At 40.6% G+C, this 23,266-nt stretch overlaps 1 protein-coding gene across 3 annotated transcripts in view; it reads left to right on the plus strand.

The window, feature by feature from the left end:
- Window positions 1-22,646, plus strand: part of MCOLN3 (mucolipin 3) — a 31,970-nt gene extending 9,324 nt beyond the window's left edge. For all 3 annotated transcript variants that reach the window (XM_011956114.1, XM_011956115.1, XM_011956113.1), the window contains 10 exons: window positions 6,441-6,594; window positions 7,708-7,792; window positions 7,872-7,968; window positions 11,136-11,235; window positions 14,148-14,260; window positions 14,344-14,493; window positions 18,344-18,445; window positions 18,552-18,674; window positions 19,464-19,670; window positions 21,482-22,646. In XM_011956114.1, coding sequence (XP_011811504.1) covers window positions 6,441-6,594; window positions 7,708-7,792; window positions 7,872-7,968; window positions 11,136-11,235; window positions 14,148-14,260; window positions 14,344-14,493; window positions 18,344-18,445; window positions 18,552-18,674; window positions 19,464-19,670; window positions 21,482-21,616 — 1,266 coding nt within the window. In that variant the 3' untranslated portion in view covers window positions 21,617-22,646. The remainder of the gene's footprint in view (window positions 1-6,440; window positions 6,595-7,707; window positions 7,793-7,871; window positions 7,969-11,135; window positions 11,236-14,147; window positions 14,261-14,343; window positions 14,494-18,343; window positions 18,446-18,551; window positions 18,675-19,463; window positions 19,671-21,481) is intronic.
- Window positions 22,647-23,266: the final 620 nt, after the last annotated feature.

A 23,266-nucleotide genomic window follows, 5' to 3' on the forward strand; every position in this document is an offset into this window, starting at 1 on the left:
CATTTCAAAATTATTACAATTCTTCTTCAGAAAATTATTATAGTGTAATCATGGCTATTCATTTTCTAGAGGCAATCTATGCACAGTAAGATGTAAACTGCTAGGATAAAATACATATTTATAGCATGAAGTCTTTCTGTTAGCACTGGGGTTGGGAAAATGAGCCAGAAATCTAAAGTAATAGAAATAAGTTACATAAACTGTTAAACAGAACTATGTCCTACAACTTGTAGGGGGGAAAAGGCATAATGATAGAGATACTCAGTTTTTAGAATTTTAAGTATATTAAGTTTCTCTAAAGCTAGTCTGATCTAAACTGGTAGTTTGGTGTTTTTGGAGGGGGTGGCGGGGAGCAGGATACAGGCAAGAGGTAAAAGTTCATTAAATTTTATTTTATTGAGACAGGATCTCACTCTGTCACCCAGGCTGCAGTGCAGTGGTGCAGTCACAGCTCTCTGCAGACTCAACCTCCTGGGCACAAGGGATCCTCCCACCTTAGCCTCTGAAGCAGCTTGAGGCCACAGGCATGCACCACCATACCTAGCTAATTAAAAAAAATTTTTTTTTTTTTTTTTTTTGTAGAGACAGGGTTTCCCTATGTTGCCCAGGTTGCTCAAACTCCTGGCCTCAAGTGATCCTCTCACCTCAGCCTCCCAAAGTGCATTAAATTCCCTATAAATCATCTTAACCTTTATTTATAAACCTAGACTCAGTCTTCAAAATGTAGTATTTGGCACTTAGGCCATTCTGCTTTTCAGATTTCCACATTCCTTCTGGAAATGCATGTACCTGCTTTATTCTAGTTGTCTTGGTCTGTTCCTTCTGCTACAACAAAATACCTGAGACTAGATAACAGACAAACAACAGAAATTTCTGCCTATTAATTCTGGAGCCAGGGAAGTCCAAGATCAAGCTGCTGGCAGGTTTGGTGTCTGGTAAGGGCTTGCATCTTCTTGCTGTGTTCTTACATGATGGAAGGCAGAAGGACAAAAGGGCCTGGCTAATTTCTCCCAGCCTTTTATAAGGCCAGTAGTCCTATTCATGATTGTTGGCCTCCTAAAGACTTCACCTCTTAAGACTATCATATTGGGGTTTAATTTCCAACATAAGAACTTTGGAGGGACACATACATTCCATGTATGACTCCCTACTATTGATTCCCTACTGTTTTCTAAGGTGATTTACTGTTTTTCTAAGCAGCAGTACTTACTTTTAGCTGAAGATAAAAAGTGTCTTGATCAAAATTTTTATGAATAAGTAGGGTTTTGAGTGTTAGTGAGTACAGTTCTCTTTCATGCTTCTGAGAAATGAATAGAAAAAAATGTGAATATTTTCTATTTTATTTTTTATTTTTGAGACAGGGTCTCACTCTGTCACCCAGGCTGGAGTGCAGTGGTGCAATCTTGGCTCACTGCAACCTCTGCCTCCTGGGCTCAAGCGATTCTCCCATCTCAGCCTCATGAGTAGCTGGGATTACAGGCTCCCATCACCATGCCCAGCTAATTTCTTTTGTATTTTTATTAGAGGCAAGGTTTCACCATGTTGGCCAGGCTGGTCTCGAACTCCTGATCTCAAGTGATCTGCCCGCCTTGGCCTCCCAAAGTGCAGGGATTACAGGCATGAGCCACCGCACCTGGCCAAAATGTAGATTATTTTTAAAACGGGAAGGATCTTTGTTTTCTGTAAAGAAAGAGTTTCCTTACTTAATAGTTGACGTGAACTATTAAGTAAGTTGAGGTGAACTATTAAGTAAGTTGAAGTGAACTGAGAGGAACTGACAAATAGGGCAGTGGCATCTCAATTCTTAGAAGCATATCCATAACTATTAGTTATCCTCAAGGGTTTACCCCAAGATGTCATCCTACTGGATAATCTCCAGGGCTCATTCTGATCCAATACTGTGATTATAACAGCACTGCTGTTTATTATATATGCTTCTATATTTGAATGTGAGAGACCTACTTATTTTCTTTTTGGGCTGTCTCCTGGCTTTCGTCTTATTTCTTCAATAATTTTGGGGTCAGCTTTATTGGTTCTTTTTCTTTCATCTGCCTCTTAAATTTGAGCAGTCCTCAAAGCTTGGTCCTTTTCCTGCAGAAACGACCTTCACTACCCAGCCTCAGCCATCACTATGATGAAGGGACTCCCAAGTAGTTGCCAACACTGCCAGACACCTACCTCACAAGCACTTCAGAACTGCCCATCCAAGAGCAGCTTCATAGTCTCCTCCCACCCACTCCCTAGGCTGTTTCTCCTTTCTGGTCTTCTGGCTTAGGTTGAAAGGCCTCAGGGTCTTCCTGGAATCGTTTATTCTTGCAGCTCAAACATAGTTTATAACATCCTATTTCTGGATGGCTTCCTTTCTTTCCTACCCCCCTCCCCTACCACCTCTTGCTTTTGGTGTCACAGCATTTAGCTAAGGACATTTAACGTGTTTTTATATTATCACCCAAAGGCTGACCTGGGACCCATGGATCTGACTGAAAACTTCTTCTCTCAAGGCAGAACTGCAGAGACCAGGAGGGATGGATGCCCAGTCTAGTTAAAGCTCCACCAAAGCCTTGGCCACTTGGCTGCTCTGTGCTGTCTCGCCATCGTTAGTTCCAACCATCATCTCATACCACATTTCTGTCCCGTAACCCTCTGTCTTGGGCTCTAGAGCTGCCCTCTAGCTGGACACAGCCCTGCTGCTTCCCTAGATTACCCACTTCTTGCCAGATGCTCAGACCTACACAAAGAGCCATATGAAGAGCTCAAGGAAGTCTGGCTATAGCATATATAGATAATGTATATATTATATAATTTAACCATGTGGTGTATATAGGCATAATGGTAACAGGTACCTGCAGCCATGGGCCTCAGACCTTTCACAGTTCAAGACCTTAAAAGGTTTAAGACATAAGATTCTGTGGTCAGGAGTTTCAGCCATTTAGGGGATTCCTGTGGGGACTGCCCCACAATTACACCTGGACTCTGGGAGGGTTGTAGGGCCGCATTGCAGCTATGACTGCGCTTCGTGACCCCTGCTTGCCTTTCCCGATTTACTTCCCATTACACATCATATGTTCTAGGCACACTGGTCTACTGGGTACCTTAAATGGGAAACAAAAATCTCAAAACTGAGTATCTCCAGCATTATTCTACTTTACCCCTATATGCCAAACGCAATGTTGTTTACTAGCTTAGGAAGCTTGCTTCTATTACCGTAGATTTCTGGCTCACTTTCCCAATCCTAATGCTAACAGAAAGCTTGGTGCCATAATCATCTATCTTATCCTGTTTACCAACTCACTGTGCACAGATTAGCTCTAGTAATGAAGAGCTCCATCGCATTATTGTAATTTTTCACCTCACCATTCACTTGACAAATATTTGAGCACCTACTGTGTGCCTGCAGGGCTGGTGTTAGAGCAGTGGATTGATAAATTCCCTGTCCTATGGAACTTGCATTCTAATGGGGGAGATAGATTTTAAACAAGTTTAACTAAAATCTTTTGGTTTAGGGTAATGATGAGTGCTATGAAGAAAAATAAACCAGCATAAGGCAATAACAGTAGTCTCAGAGTGGTCAGAAAAGGCCTTTCTGAAGACTTGAAATCTTGGGGAGAATATTTCAAGCTGAACGAGTGGCAACAGCAAAGGCCCTGAAGCTGGAAAGCGTTTGGTATGTTTGAGAAAATGCAAGGGAGGCAAGTATGAGGGGGCAGAGTTAGGGCCAGAGGAGCTGGGGCCAGGTCTCTCAGGACATGTAAAGGAGCTCTGAATTTTATTCTGAGAGACAGGAAGCCATGGAAGGGCTTTTGATAGGGGAGAGACAATGATAATATACATAAGCAAAATCTAACATGTATTCACTCAAATATTTATTAAATAGTATCTATTGGCTGGGCACAGTGGCTCACGTCTGTAATCCCAGCAGTTTGGGAGGTCGAGGCGGGTAGATCACGAGGCCAGGAAATCAAGACCATCCTGACTAACACGGTGAAACCCTGTCTCTACTAAAAAGTACAAAAAAAATTAGCCGAGCGTGGTACACGCACCTGTAACCCCAGCTACTCAGGAGGTTGAGGCAGGAGAATCGGTTGAACCCAGGAGGTAGAGATTGCAGTGAGCTGAGATTATGCCACTGCACTCCAGCCTGGGTGACAGAGTGAGACTCCGTCTCAAAAACAAAAACAAACAAACAAACAAAAAATAGTATCTATTATGTATCAGGCACTTTTTTTGTGTGCAGGGGTACTGCAGTGAACAAATAAAGTTAAGGAGGTAATATTCTCATTGGAAGAGCCAGGCAATAAATAAGTATATAAGAGCATCTTCTGTCAGTTTGTAATAAGTATTGTGAAATGTAAAATAAAGCCAGCAAAGTGAATAGCTAGAGGTGGTTGGAGAAGGTCTTTTTGACAAGGTGACATGTAAACAGACAGCAGACTAAAGAGAGGGCATGCAGCCTGTGTCTATCTCAAGGAAGAACCTTTCAGATAGGAAGAATAGCAAAAACAAGAGTCTTGAGCAGGGTATTTTGGATATCACTGTTCTAAGGGCTGTACATGCATGAATTCATTCATTCCTTATAGCAATCCTATGAGTTCTAGATGGAGACTAGACTAAGGTGAGAGGGGATATTGTAGAGGCAGAGGCTTAATTTGTCCAGGGAAGAGAGGATGGTGGTTTGGGCTAAGGCCATATCATTGAAGGTGATGAGAGACAGTCTTATTTGTGGTGAGGAGGCTCAGATTTTTAAGTGATTCTTGTGTGGAGATAATTTGAAAGTCATTTATGACTTTCAGATGGACTGGAAGTACAGTATAAGAGGAATTGACAAAAGGATCTTTCCTAAGTTTTGGCCTGAACAACTGACTGACTTACAGAATAATTTATTGATACCGTGGAAGAAGCAGGTGTTTCTGTGTGCACATTTACTAGAGATTCCTCTTAGACATCACAGGCATCATGTAGGCAGATTGCCATCCATGTGTGGTATTCAGTGGAAAGGTCAGAGCTGGAAATGCAAATTTGGAAGCTGTCAGCATAGAAGTGGTATTTGAAACATGGGACTGGTTGAAGTCAGTTGTGGAGAGAATGTGGATAGAGGTCATGGCCTGAATCCAAAGATACGCCAAAATATAGAGGTCAGCAGTGGGAGGATTCAGCAAAGGAGACCAAGAACAAATAATCAGTGTCCCAGAAGTCAAGTAAAGAAAGTATTCCATGTAGGAGGAGCATTCAACTGTATCAGATACCATGGAGATATTAAGTTATAGGAAGACTGAGAACTAGGCATCAGATTTGGTAATATGCTGCTCATTAGTGACCTTGACAAGGTCCAACTCAAAATCCATCCCATATTAGAAATTATTGTCTTCATTTGTTATAGTATGCTTCACACATATCTTTTAGCAGATTTTCTATGTGTCGATCACACAAAGTTGTTAATTTCAAGAATGACAGAATGACCAATTGTACCAGACATATTGCTCCAAAAACACTTCGTTTTGGAAACATGTCTGCAGATATCCATTAAGAATTTAAGATGACAGTTATTCCAAGGCACCATAAGATTCTTACTTGTAAAAGTAATTTTTTTTTAAATGTAGAGGACCTGCTAGGATAGGCAATATTGCTATAAAGGTGATTAAATTATAACATTGCAAAGATAAAGGTTAAACCAATACTTTCTTAAAAAAAAGTTCTGGCCGGGCGCGGTGGCTCAAGCCTGTAATCCCAGCACTTTGGGAGGCCAAGATGGGCGGATCACGAGGTCATGAGATCGAGACCATCCTGGCTAACACGGTGAAACCCGTCTCTACTAAAAAATACAAAAAATTAGCCGGGCGTGGTGGTGGCGCCTGTAGTCCCAGCTACTCGGGAGGCTGAGGCAGGAGAATGGCGTGAACCCGGGAGGCAGAGCTTGCAGTGAGCTGAGATCCCGCCACTGCACTCCAGCCTGGGTGACAGAGCGAGGCTCCGTCTCAAAAAAAAAAAAAAGTTCTGCTGGCTAGCCTATAATAATTGTACCCCACTTCTTATACTACAGTGTTAAAGTAGAACTCTGACCTTACAGGAGATAGTTTAAAGATAAATAACATATGTATTTACATTGAATGTCATAGTCAGTTCCTAAACATAATTCTTTAAGGGAGGAAAGAAACGCAAAGATTAAGTGGCTTCAGACTTTAATTTTGCAGATAAGGAACTAGAAGGTCAGAAAGTTTGTCACAGAAATGAGGCTTGAATCTAGACTAACTCTAATTCGTGATAGCCCTTTGCCTTCCTAGTGCACAGCAGCAAGTCACTTACCCTGTTTATCAAGGTGAATGTCTCTATCTCAAGGGGGAGGTGGGAACCTGCCAGTATCAGAGGTGGGGAGGGAGAGGAGTTATGGCTTCACTTCTGCCCTGGCTGGCATTCCCATTTTCTGTTTCTCGTTTTGGTTGAAGTACTTGCAGCTATACAATGTCTCCGTTGGGAATCATGCTTATGAGAACAAGGGTATCGAGCAGTCTGCTATGGCAATCTGTCAGCACTTCTACAAGCGAGGACACATCTACCCTGGAAATGATACCTTTGACATCGATCCAGAAATTGAAACTGGTGATGTTCTTCTATAACATAGAACTTCAATTTTTAATGCCTCAATTTATATTTAAAATTAGTAATTTCATCTTTGAAAACATTGATTTGGTCTGTGCTATTAGGACATAGTAAGAATGATATAGGAGTTATTATGTGTCATGTACTGTTCTGAGCCCTTTACTATAACTCAAGAATCCTCAAGAAAACCCAGCAAGTCAAGGATTATTATTATCCCCTTTTATAGAAGACTAAAGTATGGCTCAGAGAGTTACATGGTCTGCCCAAGATGGAGCTAGAAGAGGCAGTGCTGAAATTTGGCCCAGGCTGTTTGTGCTCTTAGCTACCGTATTATACCATCTCTTGTGCAGGACATGCCAGTGAAGTATTAATAGATAGATATTATGCTTGTAAAACATTATGCTTGCAAACTCTTGGTGTATAACTCTTGCCCCAATATCGCTTCACTATCATGCATCTTTTGGGGCAGATTGAAGGGGAGGAATGAGAATCAGAACATGGAATAGCATGGCTTATTCTTCTTAGCAAAGTTCTATTTGCAATTATACCTAAAATATTAGCTTAGGTCATTGAGTTAAAAAATAAGTATTCAAATACTTTTAACAACAGCCACTAGGATTCTTTTTTTCAAGAGGTAATACTGATAATAGTGCCGACTAGTGAAAACTTTCTAAAATGCTGTCTTCCCTTTTTGGTGTGTGTGGGGGGGTGTGTATTGAAGGAACATTGTTAGCACATAATGTTTTAAAAATAGATCCTTCAAACTGCTTAGAAAATATTACTGTAATTGCTGCAAGTGCTTCAAATCCTATGCTTAGGAAAGAAAAATGGGGAGGGACTCAAAGTTTAGGCTTAAAAACGAAGAGAGCATTTATATAACATTAACAATATAGAGTTCAGATCTTTGTCTAGCCTCCATCCACTCCAGAAATGTTGTGGCCACGTAGGTCTTAAAAACAAATGAGTCATGTGTTATCAATGTTCATTTAGCTTTTAAAATTTTAATTCAGAAAAATAATAGAATCTGAATAACTGGTCTTAAATGTAAGCCTTTCGAAATGCAGTCTTATTTATTAAAGTACTGTATCATGTTTTTGTTCCTTTCTATGGCAGAGTGTTTCTTTGTAGAGCCAGATGAACCTTTCCACACTGGGACACCAGCAGAAAATAAACTGAACTTAACACTGGACTTCCACAGGTGAGGGGAGCAGATAGGAGTATAACTTATGTTTGTATGTATATATTGCCACAGAACTAAAATCGCCTCTGTTTTCTAGACTCCTAACAGTGGAGCTTCAGTTTAAACTGAAAGCCATTAATCTGCAGACAGTTCGTCATCAAGAACTCCCTGACTGTTATGACTTTACTCTGACTGTAAGTGTGGGCCAGTCTGAATTTGGTTCCAGTCTGGAGAAAAATTGTTTTATCTGATTATGTTTCATATCCTTGGATTATGGTGTGATAAAAAATATAGGATATTTTCACTTTAATGTGCATAAAGGAAACATTGATACATCTAGCTCTATTTTGCTATAATAATAAGTTTACTTGTTAATTATGTCTTCTGCACCTCTGTATAAGTTCTGGGAGAGCAGGGACCTTGTTTTGTTCACTGTACTATTTCTAGTACCATGAACAGTGCCTCGTATAGATTTTCAAACACAAAAGGAATAGGTGTTTTTAGGTTCTGTGTGGTTGGCTCTCAGCTGTCTATGGCTAGCTGTCAGCTAAAGGTTACTGCCAAGGGTTCCTGTTACTTAGTTTCCTCACCATGGATGTTTCCATGTTTGGGGTTTGTAGTATATGCCTTTAACGTATTACAGTCTACCTTCAAGTTATACCACTGCATACAGTGTAAGAACCTTATGACAATGTACTTCCATTTCTCCCATCTTGGCCCTTGTGCTATTGTGGCCATATAATGTATTTCTACATGTGTTATAAACCCACAATATATGTTATTATTTTTTCTTTAAAGAGTCAATTAAAAAGTGATTTAAAGTGATTTAAATAATAACAAAAACATCTTTATATTTGCCCATGTAGCTACCATTTCCAGTGTGCTTCATTCTGTGTAGCTCCCAGTTTGCATCTGGTATTATTTTCCTTCTGCCTGAAGGGCTTCCTGTAACATTTCTTACAGTACAGGTCTGCACTTTCCGCTTTTGTATGTTTAAAAAAGTATTTTGCCTTCCTTTTTAAAGTTCTTATTAGCATCTTTTAAATAAAACTTTTACGAATACATATTTATGGGGTACAGGTGATATTTTGATGCAAGCATTCAGTGTGTAATGATGAAATAAGGGTAATTGGGACAACATTCACCACCTCAAATATTTATCACTTCTTTATGTTTGGAATATTCCAAATCTACTCCTTTATTTATATTGAAATATAAAATAAATTATTAACTATAGTTGCCATATTGTGCTACTAAACACTAGATCTTATTTCTTCTATCTCACTGTATCTTTTTTTTTTTGAGATGGATTCTCACTCTGTTGTCAGGCTGGAGTGCAATGGCATGATCTCGGCTCACTGTAACCTCTGCCTCCCAGGTTCAAGCGATTCTCCTGCCTCAGCCTCCCAAGTAGCTGAGACTACAGGCACGCACCACTACACCCAGCTAGTTTTTGTATTTTTAGTAGAGACGGGATTTCACCATGTTGGCCAGGATGGTCTCGATCTCCTGACCTCGTGATCCACCCGCCTCGGCCTCCCAAAGTGCTGGAATTACAGGCATAAGCCACCACGCCTGGCCGTCACTGTGTCTTTGTACCCATTAACTAACCCTTATTTATCCCTCACGCCTCCCCAGTGCCCTTTCTAGCCTCTGGTAATCATTATTCTATTCCAAGCCTTCCTTTGCTAAAGGTAGTGCCCCTGGCTATAGAATTCTATCTAGGTTGACTGTTTTTTTCTTCAGCACTTTAAAGATGTTGTTCTTCTAGCTTGCATTGTTTCTGATGAGAAATCTGCTGTCATCTTTATCTTTGTTCTTCTCTATGGGATATTTTTTCCCATCTGTTGGCTTTTAAATTTTTCCTTTATCTCTGATTTTAAACAATTTGATTGTGAAATGCTTTGGTGTTGTTTTCTTAATGTTTCCTGTGTTTAGGTTTCACTGAGCATCTTGGATCTGTAGGTTTATGGTTGTCATTATATTTTATATTCAGCATGATTTCTTAAAATATTTTTGTCACTCGCCCCCACCTTTTCAGAGATTCTGAGACAAATATGTCTGTATTTGATTACTTGGAGTTGTCCCATAGCTCACTAATGATCTGTTTGTTTTATGTTTCAGTTTTTTTCAGTGTGTTTCATTTTTGATAGTTTCTGTTGCTGTATTTTCAAACTCACTATTTTTTCTTCTGTGCTATCTAATTTTTTCTAATCCCATCCATTATTTTTCCTCTTTGTTTGGGATTCAGCTTACTGAGATGTGATTGACATTAAGCCCCAGTTTTTTAATCAATAGATATTTAGTGAGCACCTATTATTTGTACAAGCCAGAAGGGCCCTTTGTGTAGGAAAAGCATGGCTTCTCCGTGGCAAAGATTTCTGACTCAATCAGTGACTGAGCGTCCTCCTTACACGAGGCCATAGGCTGGGTCTTGCAGCCATTAGGGATATGGGCAGACACTGACTATGCCCTCAGTTGCTTGTCAAAGAAAGAAGTCTACAATCCCTCGTGAGGAGAAATACAGTGATTGAACTTTTAAAAGTCATTTGAAATCTTGTATTTGAAGTGTTTCTGATGACCCCATATGGAGAAGCTTCAGTACAATTTATTTAAATGACAGAGTTTTCAAAGAACTTTTTTTCTTCAGGACTTGAGACAAAGAGAAGAGGCAGAAATGAAACGGAATGATTTTCTTGCCTTGCCTTCTCTGTCCTTGCATAAGGAGGACGGTAGAACTATGGAAGGTGTTCTGGCCTAGCTTTTCCTCCTTGGCCCCTGGTGTCCTGAAGTGGTTATTCTTGAAGCAAGATGTGACTGCTGACTCCCGGTCACCAAACCATTTATAATACATGTGGTGCCAACGTGACTAAGAAATCTAGACCCAGAATAAAAATCAAAAAAGCTCCACTTGAAATGTCTTAAAGCAAAATAATGAGCCTTTGTATTAGAAAAAATTATAGCAGCACTGAAAATCTACCCCCACCTGAGGTCCTGCCGGAATTTGGGAGAAAGCACAGTTGCACCAACTCTTGCTCATATGATGAAGGTATCTGGAGGTACTTAGAGTGGAGAGCAAGAAGAAGTGCCCTTGTTATATAAGTTATTTGGAGTGGAAATGCTGTCCTAGACATATAACATTTTAGAGACTACAGAGTCTCTGTAGAAGATCTAGTTCATCCTTCTCATTTCACAGAGAAATGAAAGGAACTTCCCATGGTTGAACGGAGTTAGCAACAGATTGGAGATGAGAATCTGGGTCTCCTGTCGCCTTGAAAGAATTGTTTCCTAAATATTGTGTAGATGTTTCTTGGTTTCAAAAACTTTACGTATGTTTTTGACTGTTTTCCTGTCTTCACAGATAACATTTGACAACAAGGCCCATAGTGGAAGAATTAAAATAAGTTTAGATAATGACATTTCCATCAGAGAATGTAGAGACTGGCATGTATCTGGATCAAGTAAGTGATACGCATTACTAGTTTTCAGAATGGTTATTAAATAATGGAAAATGGTTATTAAAACACTACCCTCTGGATATGTAGAACAGCAAATAGAAGATTAGACCATTTTTAAGTCCCTAAACCTCTACTGGTGTTTCAGGCAATATGTGAGTCACTAATAACTGACATGGCCTTCCTCTCCTTGTGCCCTCACTTGCCCACTCTTGACCAAGAATGTACTCACAGTCCCATGCCACCAAAACCCTACATACACCCTCCCAGACCAACACTGAGTGCATGCTGTATACCTACTTCCACCTTAATTTTCTTCATTTTAATATTTTAACATGCCCTTAAGATAGGCAGGATCCTTATTTTTACAGATGAAGAAACTAAGGCTCAGAAGCCAGGGGCAAGTCGGGTAGGATGTGACCCTGAAGCATCCCACATATTACGATTGTCTTCAGTCCATTTAAAAGTATACTAAAAGAGGAAAGGATCTATTCTTAGAAATATGGACAAGAATTCAGGTGTAGACCAAATACTGTCAAGAATCTTGGAGCTGGAGCTGGAGAAATTGCCTGAAAAGAATTTATCTAATTTTCTAGTCCCTCATAAGTAACATAATGGTACATTGTACTGGACTTAATGGTCACTAGATGAGGAATTCTCAGATTCTAATCAGCAGAAGAATCATCCTGGGTACCTGCTGTGATGTAGTTTCCCCAGCTGTATGCAAGCCAATAGGTCTGGGGTCTAGAAATGTATAAATAGGCCTTATTCAGACTATACTTGGATAATCACAGTTCTAAAGTTTCTTACTAATTGATTTGCCAAGTTCAGACGTAATAATGAGAAAGAGTACATAAAATGAAGTGTTGCCATCATGGTATTTTTTTCACTAATAGGTGACTTCAAATATATGAGGCTCTTGATTCATATTTGAAACACAAGCCTGTTTCGTCATCTGTATACTTCGTAATGCTTCTCCACAAACACCAGAATAAGGAAAATGAGGGCGTACACAAGTGTCTGGCACCTAGGCATTCTCTCAAATGTTTGTTTTTTAATTTTTAAGTTTCTCTAAAATCAGTTTACACATTTATGTAGTAATTATGCTCCTTGGCAGATATTAATGGGATGCTTCATCACAGAACTAGTCTTAAGTACTTTCTTTTGTTGTCAGCAGAGAGCAGTCTAACTTGTTAAATAGAGACAAGCTCTGTGGCAGAGTGTGTACAATGGCTGACACCTCTACCCACCTCTCTCCATTGGCTCCACGCATGCTGGCCAGGACTTCACACTTTCGATTCTCCAAAATCTCCTTAAGGGTGGCTCTTTCTTACCACTCAGGTTTCCGCTAAAACCGCCTGCTCCCTCACTGAGGCCTTCCTTTACTACGCAATATAAATCAACCTCTCTGCTTCCACATTGCCCCACACTAACCTCCCTCATATACAGCAGTAGTTCTCAGACTTTAGCATCACCTGGAGTGCTTGCAGAAACCCAGTTTCTGATTCAGTGGGTCTGGAATAGGACCTGAGAATGTGCATCTCTAACAAGCTCCCCAAAAATGCTAGGAACCACTGACATAGAGTGATGGACACTGGAAACAAACTGCACAGATTTCCCCCAACTCTTCCACTGACTAGCCCTGCAGCTGTGCGGAAATCATGTGACCTCTCTGTGCTTCAGGTTTCTTACCTGCAAAGTGGGGATAATCATGCTTATCTCATTGGAGTTGCTGTGAAAATCAAACAGGTTAACACATATAAAGTGTTTAGAGCTATGCTTGGCAAGACATGTGCTCAATACACGTAAGCTATTGTGATTTATCTTCTTTCTATTACTTACTCCTATTTGAAAGTATTTCGTTATGTGTTTGTTTACTTCTTTGTAGTAAAATAGACGTTCCACAAGATCAAGGACCTTGTCTATCTTGTTCACCACTGTATCCTAACATCTAGAAAAATGTCTGGCACATAGTGAATGCATAATAAATATTTTATACCTAAATAAGTATATTTTAATAGAATATGCAGGGAGGTGGGCCTGGGCATGGTGGCTCATGTCTGTAATCTCAGCACTTTGGGTGGCTGAGGTGAGAGGATCACTTGAGAGACCAGGAGTTCGTGACCAGCCATGGCAACAAAGTGAAACCTTGTGTCTACAAAAAAATTTTAAAATTAGCCCAGTATGGTGGCACATACCTATAGTTCCAGCTATGAGGGAGGCTGAGGTGGGAGGATTGCCCTCACCTGGGAGGCTGAGGCTGCAGTGAGCTTGATTGTGCCACTGCATTCCAGCCTGGGCAACAGAATGAAACCCGATCTCAGGAAAAAAATATATAAATTTATGCAGGGAAGTAATTGTATTAAGAACAAAAGACCACAGGCTTATAATTAAAGATCTTGAAATGATCTTTAATTGTGTGGTGATTTTTTTTGTTTGTTTGTTTGAGACAGAGTCTTACTCTGTCGTCCAGACTGGAGTGCAGTGGCATGTTCTTGGCTCATTGCAAGCTCTGCCTCCCAGGTTCACACCATTCTCCTGCCTCAGCCTCTCAAGTAGCTGGGACTACAGGCACCCACCACCACGCCCGACTAATTTTTTTGTATTGTTAGTAGAGACGGGGTTTCACTGTGTTAGCCAGGATGGTCTTGATCTCCTGACCTTGTGATCCGCCCGCCTCGGCCTCCCAAAGTGCTAGGATTACAGGTGTGAGCCACCGCGCCTGGCCCCAGTTGTGGTAATTTTTTAAAAGAAGGACTTTTACCCTTCTTTAAATACTAATTGGAAGAACATTTATCAGGGCTTCTTTGTTGTCTTACCAGAAAGAATGCTTGAATTATTTAAATGATTCTAAAAAGAAGATGTCACCATATCAATGTCCCACCACATAAGCACCATGTAATCCTCTTTGCTTTCAGTGCAGAAGAACACTCATTACATGATGATCTTTGATGCCTTTGTTATTCTGACTTGCTTGGTTTCGTTAATCCTCTGCATTAGATCTGTGATTAGAGGACTTCAGCTTCAGCAGGTAGGGAATGTTGCTTTCTAGGACTGCTACTGACATTTTGACTGACAGAGACATTCACTGTGCCTCCCCTCTTTTCCCTAAAGGAGTTTGTCAATTTTTTCCTCCTCCATTATAAGAAGGAAGTTTCTGTTTCTGATCAAATGGAATTTGTCAATGGATGGTACATTATGATTATTATTAGTGACATATTAACAATCATTGGATCAGTTCTAAAAATGGAAATCCAAGCTAAGGTAATTTTTTTCCTAATCATGCTATTGTTAGTGTCAGATTTGCATTAATGGTAATGTATTTTTCCAGAATGTGAGAATTTTCAGAATGAATTGTTTTTTCCAAACTGTATATCAAGTAGACTTGAAATTGGTAATGGTAATTTTCTTAAATCTAGTCAGGAGGTCTCTTAGGCAGAGTTTTTCAAAGTGTGATCCACAAACCATTGCATCAGAATCACTGGGTGCCTGGTAAAAATGTACCATGTTACACCTACTGAGTTCAGACTCTTCAGCAGGGCCTATGAATTCTTACACACACCAAAATTCATACACAACCAAGGTAACTAAGGTAAGAGTTTTTTTTTTTTTAAATCTTACAAGAAATGCTCGAATCTTTAACAAAAATGAGTGGGGCTGTAGGGGAAAGTGAGGTCAAGGCACTATGGTGTGCATGCTTGCGTTTGTTTCCTCCGTCCATTCAAAGTGAGAATGCTCCCATTTTCTTACTTTCCCATTGATGTGCTACAAGCTTATCCATTTTAAGACTAACCTAGCCTAAAAATAAACTGTCCCACAAAATAAAAGTCAAATTAAAAAACTAATAGCGTTCAAACTAATCTTGCTCAAACTTATGTTTCCCTAGTCTTGATGCAACTGATTGAGTCACCTGGGGAGTTGGTTATAAACCTGGGCAGAGACCCCAAATGCAATGGCTCAGAGAAGATAGGAGCTTATTTCTCTCTTATGTAATAGTCAGGATGGGTTTTACAGATTGGTGAGTAGCTCAGTGTCTCACAGTCATTCAGGTGCCCACGCTCCTCCCATTTTGTTTCTCTGCCACCCCTTAAGGACTTGCCCTGACTGCATGATTACTGCTGTGTTGCCTCAAACAGGTTGCAGCTTATGGGAAGCAAAAACACGGTATGGTGGAAGCTCTCCCATAGAGCGATGGCTTGGCTCAAGAGCAGCCAACTTTATTTCTGTACATATCCTACTGGATAGAATTTAGTCAATCCTAACTGCAGAGGGAGCCAGGGAACACAGCCCATGCATGTGCCTAGGAAGGGGAGAATGGCTTTAGGTCGACACTTAGCAGCTGCCACTATATGTGGCTATAGTGTGTATTATTGGAATAGATGTTTAACTTTAGGGACAAATAAACAAAAAACCAAAACAACAAAAAAGAGGAGTAAGGGGAGAGATGTGCAGCAAATCTTTATTTTTTACCAACCTAAATTATCATTAATTTCAGTGAACCCTAAATGGTGTCTAACAAAATATCTTTCTATATTTTTCTAGACTATTCACTGTCTCTGCCTCACAGATGATCATATCATGTTTTCTTCTTTTCTGAAACCTCTAATACCCTTGTTCTATCCTCATTCTAAGCTGATGACCTTACTTCCTATTTCACAAAAATAATAGAAAAAAACACAGAATTTCCACAAACCCCCACCTAATTTATCTGCCTCCTGCCATCAGTGCCCATATACTGTGCTTTTTTTCTGTGGATATATTATTTAGGCCACTATTCAAGGCCAGCCCTTCCCACCTGCCTACTAGAGGCCATCACCACTTGTTTATTCACGGGCACAGTTCCAGCTAGTTTTCCTTCTCTTGGGGATCATCAGTTTCCCTCTCTCTACGGTCATTTCCATTAGCATGTTTTTGCCCCTTTTCTTAAGAGATAATATCTCAACCCTAATTCCTCCCCTTAACTTACTACACTTATTTATTTAGCAAAATATCTAAAAAAAGTAGTTAATCTTGTTTCTGATTCTGATTCTCCCCTCCCCTACCTGTTTTTTTTTTTTTTTTTGAGGCGGAGTCTCGCTCTGTCGCCCGGACTGGAGTGCAGTGGCCAGATCTCAGCTCACTGCAAGCTCCGCCTCCTGGGTTTACACCATTCTCCTGCCTCAGCCTCCCGAGTAGCTGGGACTACAGGCGCCCGCCACCTCGCCCGGCTAGTTTTTCTATTTTTAGTAGAGACGGGGTTTCACCTTGTTAGCCAGGATGGTCTCGATCTCCTGACCTCGTGATCCGCCCGTCTTGGCCTCCCAAAGTGCTGGGATTACAGGCTTGAGCCACCGCGCCCGGCCCCACCTGTTTTTTTAAAGAGATAGGGTTTCACTCTATTACGCAGGCTGGAGTGCAGCAGCGCAATTATAGCTCACTGCAGCCTCAAACTTCTGGGCTCAGGCAATCCTCCCACTTCACAGCCCCCCAAAATCTCATTCTTTCTATGTCTGTTCCAATCAGGCTGCCCTGCCATGCCAAGGAAAGTGTTCTTTTCAGCGTCCTCTCATGGTGATAAGTCCAATAACCAACTATGTACCCTCATCCTGACCTAGCAGCAGCTTCGAACACTGCCGAGCACATGCTTTCACTGGACTATCACCTGGTTTTCCTTCTGAGTCACTAGCTGGTCTTCTGACTTGCCTTGGCTGGTTCCCTCTCATCTCACCAACCTATTAAGGTGATAATGCTTCAAGGCATAGTGCTTGGACATCTTCTCTGTCTGCCACTGTCTTGGTAATCTCATCATGTCCCATAGCTTAGTATCTATATGCCAATGATTCCCAAATCTATACCCCCACTTAGAATTCTTCCCTGAACTCCAGATTTGCATATCCACCATCTAGTCTATATCTCCACTTGGATGTCGGCTTTTCCTTTCAAATTTAACACACCTAAAACAGAACATCTAAAGTCAAAACCCACCTCTGCAGTCAAAACCTGCTTCTCCTATAGCCTTTCTAATTTCAGTTAATGGTAACTCTCATCAGTTACTCAAGTCAAAAATCATGGATTCATCACAGACTCCTCTCTTTCACTAATCTCCTCTTTCCCATATCTAATCCAAGAGGAAATCCTATTGTTTTACCTTCATTGGCCAGGCACTGTGACTCTCATAATTCCAGCACTTTTGAGAGGCTGAGGCGGGAGAATGGCTTGAGCCCAGGAGTTCCAGAGCAGCCTGGGAAACACAGTGAGACCCCATCTCTATGAAAAATAAAAAACATTAGCTGTCAAGGTGGCATGTGTCTGTAATCCAAGCTACTTGGGAGGCTGAGGCGGGAGGCTTTCTTGAGCCCGGGAAGTCAAGGCTGCATTGAGCTGTGGTTGTGACACTGCACTCCAGCCTGGGTGACACAGTAAGACCCCTGTTTCAAAAAAAAAAAAAAAATCACCTCATCAATTCCACTATTACCAGCCTGGTCGAAGCTACCATCTCTCATTTATATTATTGCAATAGCCTCCTCACTCCTTCAACAACCTGCTCTCAACCACAGCAGCCAACATCTGATCATGTCACCTCTGTTTGTGGTTCTCAAATCTCCCCAGTTGAGTTAGAGGAAAAGACAAACTTGGTGAGTGCCACCTTATCTCTATAACTGTATACTTTTTCTGTTGCTCACTCCAGCCAGATGCACTATCTTGCCAAGCACCCTCCTGTCTCAGGGCCTTTGCACTTGCCAGTCCCTGTGCCTGGAAGTCTTCTCCCCTAGATTTTTCCCTGATTTGCTCCATCCCTCCCTTCAGATCTTTGCTCAAATGCCTCCTTTTTAGTGAGACCTTCTCTGGTCACTGTATTTAAAATGACAAACCCATACCCATTCCTCATCCCCTCCTCTGAATTTTCTCTTCAGCAATTATCAGCAGCAAATGTCCAAAAGTTTCTATTAACTTATTTCTATTGTCTCTCTCTTCCCTCCACTAGAATGTAAGCTTTATGACAGCAGAGAATTTTATTTGTTCACTGCTTTATCCTTAGCACCTAGAACAGTGCCTGACTCATAGTTACCTCAATATTTATTGCCAAATGAATTTCTGCTTTATAATCTGATTACATTTTTCCACTTTGTCTTAGAGTCTAACTAGTTATGATGTCTGTAGCATACTTCTTGGGACTTCTACTATGCTTGTGTGGCTTGGAGTCATCCGATACCTCGGTTTCTTTGCAAAGTACAATGTAAGGAATTCCACGGATCTCCATGCTGTTGGTATTTCTCTCAAAGTTATTGCACTGCTTTGGCTAAAGGACAAAGTGATTCTAATGGCCTCTCTTGCTTTCCCAGCTCCTCATTTTGACCCTTCAGGCAGCGCTGCCCAATGTCATCAGGTTCTGCTGCTGTGCAGCTATGATTTACTTAGGCTACTGCTTCTGTGGATGGATCGTGCTGGGGCCTTACCATGACAAGGTACTGATAAACAACTTTTTTCCTATTACTATTAAGCCGTTAGCATAGTGCCAGTGGCTTGTTATCCTTTTTCAATGAACTCCTTTTATTTTGTGATTCAGCTTAAAATGTTGAAGGTAGTATATCTAGTGCCATATTTATAAAGTGATAGGGTGTGACCGGCTTGAGAGAATATTTGATGTACTCAACTGTCTCAAATTCTTTCTTGCAATATATCAGGTAATTAAGTTCCGTTTACCACCAGTGAAGTCAAGTTTAGTCAATTTGATTCATCAGTATATCCAAGAGCAGTCTATTCAGATAAGCCTTCTCAAAATGTGACTTTATTTAAAAAGTAGCATAGGGGGAAACTTGTAGAAATATTTGAAAATTTTGTTACTACAGCTATAGTTTGGAATATTATGCCCTTAAATGAAATAAACTTTAAAATGAAATGTATGAGCATGCATGGTTGGGACCTGGGTATCTCTGCACAGGCATTTCAAGTTATCTTTTAAGGTAAAGGGCAGATGCAAGGCTTGATTCAGAAAAGCACTGAGGGTGCAGACCAGCTCCTGCATTTGATTCAGGCTACTCCAAGAGAAAGCTGCTTGTCCCAGGAAAGAAATAGTAGGCTTATATATGTTATATGCATCACAAAGCAAATGTGTGTGGTTACCTCAGGTTATTTGTTTGAAAATGGTAACTTGGGTTATCTGGTCCCATTATCTTTATTATGATGTCATGAACAGAGGTCTCCAATGGGAAGGAACATGGAATAAAGTGAACTTTTCTCTTTTCTTTTTCCAGTTTCGTTCCCTGAACATGGTCTCTGAGTGCCTTTTCTCTCTGATAAATGGAGACGATATGTTTGCCACGTTTGCAAAAATGCAGCAAAAAAGTTACTTGGTCTGGCTGTTTAGTAGAATTTACCTCTACTCATTCATCAGCCTCTTCATATATATGATTTTAAGTCTTTTCATTGCACTGATCACTGATACATATGAAACAATTAAGGTAGGTTTATCAAGAGCCTTAAGTAGTAGCATTGTCCTATAACTTGTAGTGTAGCAGTAAAATTCAGTACCTAATGGCAGAAGAAAAGTTGATGGAGTGTTACTTTCTTCAGGATAGCAAAAAAAGGACCTTATTTTTAGGGACTGATAAACAGAAATAGAGGGAAAATTGAATGTTGAAAGTCTTAGTCTCTAAGTAGTTACGCTTTCTCACACAAGCTTTCTAACCTTTTATTAGAATTATAAGGGTCATTAGAAGTCTGGGGGGTAAAGAGTGAAAAACTAAATAAAGAATGAAAAGGGTTAGTAGATACTGAGTGAATAAAACATATGGCATTTCAGAAAGCCAAAATATTGTGGGGAACACAAAAAATCCAATTTTCATAAAGAAAAATTGACCCCTTTGTTTGGAGTGTACTGTAACTATGCCCATTGCTCTTTGCAAGGCCCTGCAGGGCACAAGCCCAGGGCCCAGCCTCCAGAAGAGCAAAAGGATTAATGGGTCCAGTACTAGCACGTAGCTTTATACAGTCAGATACCTGAACTGAAAAACTATTGTCATTCATATAAGATCTTTTAAAAATCAATTTGAGCCCATTGAAATATGGAAAGGCAGAATAAATATCCACATATGTTTACATTTCCAATAACCTTATACTGTTAGGTATATTTGTGGCATAGACACTTCCACTTGGGGACTTTTCTTTCTGGGTATGAGAGGAGTAAAGAAACATGAAGCCATGTGATTGGCCCTAGAGATAAAGAGAATGCCTTGGTTTGGAGCTGATAATGATGAATACTTTGCTCATGAAGCCAGGGCTGTGACTTCATCCCTACTGAACAAGATTTCAGGGACCAAATGTCCTCCTTGCTCTCTCATCTGCTCAGCAGATGTGTCCTTCGGATCACCAAGGCAACTGGGAAAGAATGTAGTTGTAACTTCAGATCCTTCCAAATGGTACTCTAAAAGTTCACTGCCTCCAACTCTGCATGCAGAGAACTATGTGTTATTCGAGGGTGACATCTGAGAGCTCTAAGGGTAACATGAGTTTTCACCTTTGATGACATAAGCCTGAAACTCATATTTTAGATGCTAACCTCTGTCCGTGGGCTCAGGGCCCTTGCCAAATGGGCAAGCTAAGTTACTTTTGATCCTTTCTAATCATGGCATGTCCTAGAAATTTTAGGTCCCAAACTGATATAAATATGAGGCCCTTAAACAAACTTGTCTGCCTGGAAGACTGACTCCAAAAGGGTGTGCAGATTGGAAAGTTCCCTTACAGCATTCAGACCTTTGTCCAGACACCTGGGCCAGCTCAGGAGAGTCCAAGACTGTGCTGAGGTCTTCTGGGCAAGGTCAGGGATTTCCATCTCTTAGCCTGCTAGAAAACCTTGTTAATTTAAATCCACTGGGCTTCTTGTGGCCTGAACCATAGTCCTTCGAAAATGCCTGCATCACACTGGTCTGGAAGTCACAGGCCTACAGGGCAGAGTAGTGACAGAGGTTCTCCGACTTGGGATGGGGCTGACTCAATTCTCCCTGGAAGGACAACTAAGACTTAGACTCAGTGTGCCCATTTGGGTTTCAGTGGACCCAGAAAGAGAGCTCAGGTAGGCAGCTGCAGAATCCCAGGCCCACTTTACCTCTGCCAAACCTGAGTGACTCTAGAGGCTACATCTCCTTGCAGGTACTCGGAAGTAACTATACTCTGTAGAAACCCCCCCTCCTTGCCAAATGATCCATTTTGAATTTGGAATGAAGCTGTTTTCAAGGGGCTTATTAATGAAAGCTTTTAACATGCTTCTGTTTAGCATTACCAACAAGATGGTTTCCCAGAGACTGAACTTCGTACATTTATATCAGAGTGCAAAGATCTACCCAACTCCGGAAAATACAGATTAGAAGATGACCCTCCAGTATCTTTATTCTGCTGTTGTAAAAAGTAGCTATCAGGTTTATCTATACTTTAGAGGAAAATATAATGTGTAGCAGAGTTGGAAGACTATATGGATATTCTGAGATCAGATGTAGTATGTTTGAAGACTGTTATTTTGAGCTAATTGAGATCTATAATTCACCAATAACTGTTTATATTTTTAAAGAGCAATATTTAATGTCTTTGTAGTTTTATGCTGGGCTTGTTTTTAAAAATAACTTCAATGAGGAAAGCTATTGGATTATTATTATTTCTTGTTTATTTTGCCATGGCTTTAGAATGTATTCTCTGTGCCTCTCTTTTGCTCTGAAACTCTTGCTTCCCACTATTCTGATTGTGTGGACTGTATAATCAGTGGAAAACAATCCCTGGTCTGACTGTGACTTCGGACAACTCAGTAACCCTGGCTTGGACCACTCTCAGGGGTCCAACCTTGAGAGACGGGGGGGTCATTACCATATATACAGTAATCATTGCATTTTAAAATCTTCTCCTAAAAGGAAGAGTAAGAGTGCACCAGAATGAGAGTGTGCCAGCTAACAATGTGATACAGCCATGTGTCACTTAGGACAGAGATACAGTCTGAGAAATGTGTTGTTAGGTGATTTTGTCATTAAACATCATAGCAGGTACTTCCATAAACCTAGATGGTATAGCTTACTACACACCTAGGCTATTTGGTATAGCCTGTTGGTCCTAGGGTACAAATCTGTACATGTTACTGTAGTACTGAATACATTAGGCAATTGTAACACAATGGTAAGTATCTACACATAGAAAAGGGACAGTAAAAATATGGTTTTATAATCTTCTGGGACTACCATTGTACATGCGGTACGTCGTTGACCAAAACATCGTTATCCAGCATATGACTGCATTTGGTTATGAAAGGCAACTGTTATTTGATTCTGCTTTTAGTCCTTAAGAGGATCAGGTTTTTAAATACTCATTTACAAGTTTTCTATCCTCTTTCAGTGTTAAAGTAGAAAGTAAAAAGAGTATCTTATACATGCATGAAATTAAAGCATATACCAAATGCATTTTTGATCAAGTAGTGATTATTTTATTAGTACTTGAGCAGCCTGTTAAAACTAGTGATGTACTATACCTTTCATAGGCACATTATGTCTCACAGCAAAGTGTTTTGGGGTGAGAGGCTGTGGTTTCATGGGGCAAGGTTCTATAACTCACATTACAGATATTTCAGGGCTGGGCACAGTGGCTCATGCCTGTAATCCCTGCACTTTGAGAGGCCAAGGCAGGAGGATTGCTAGAGCCCAGGAGTTCAAGACCAGCCTAGGCAACATAGTGAGACTCATCTCTACAAAAAATAGAAAAAACTAGCTGGCGTGGTGCATGCCTGTAGTCCCAGCTACTTGGGAGGCTAAGGCAGGAGGATTGCTTGAGCCCAGAAGTCGACTGCAGTGAGCTGTGATCATGCCACTGCACTCCAGCCTGGGTGACAGAGTGAGACACTGTCTCAAATATGTATACACATATATATACGTGAAAACAATTATGCTTAAAATTTTAAAATAAGAGAAATGTGTGCTGTAAAAAGACATAGAAATAGTCTCTCCTCCTTATAGACTGCCTTATAGACTGCTAATTGAGAACTGCACGGATTTTCAACACATGAATATTTATTGTGTTTACTGTT

This window comes from Colobus angolensis, unplaced genomic scaffold (assembly GCF_000951035.1).
Source record: "Colobus angolensis palliatus isolate OR3802 unplaced genomic scaffold, Cang.pa_1.0 Scaffold41, whole genome shotgun sequence".
Classification (NCBI taxonomy): domain Eukaryota; kingdom Metazoa; phylum Chordata; class Mammalia; order Primates; family Cercopithecidae; genus Colobus; species Colobus angolensis.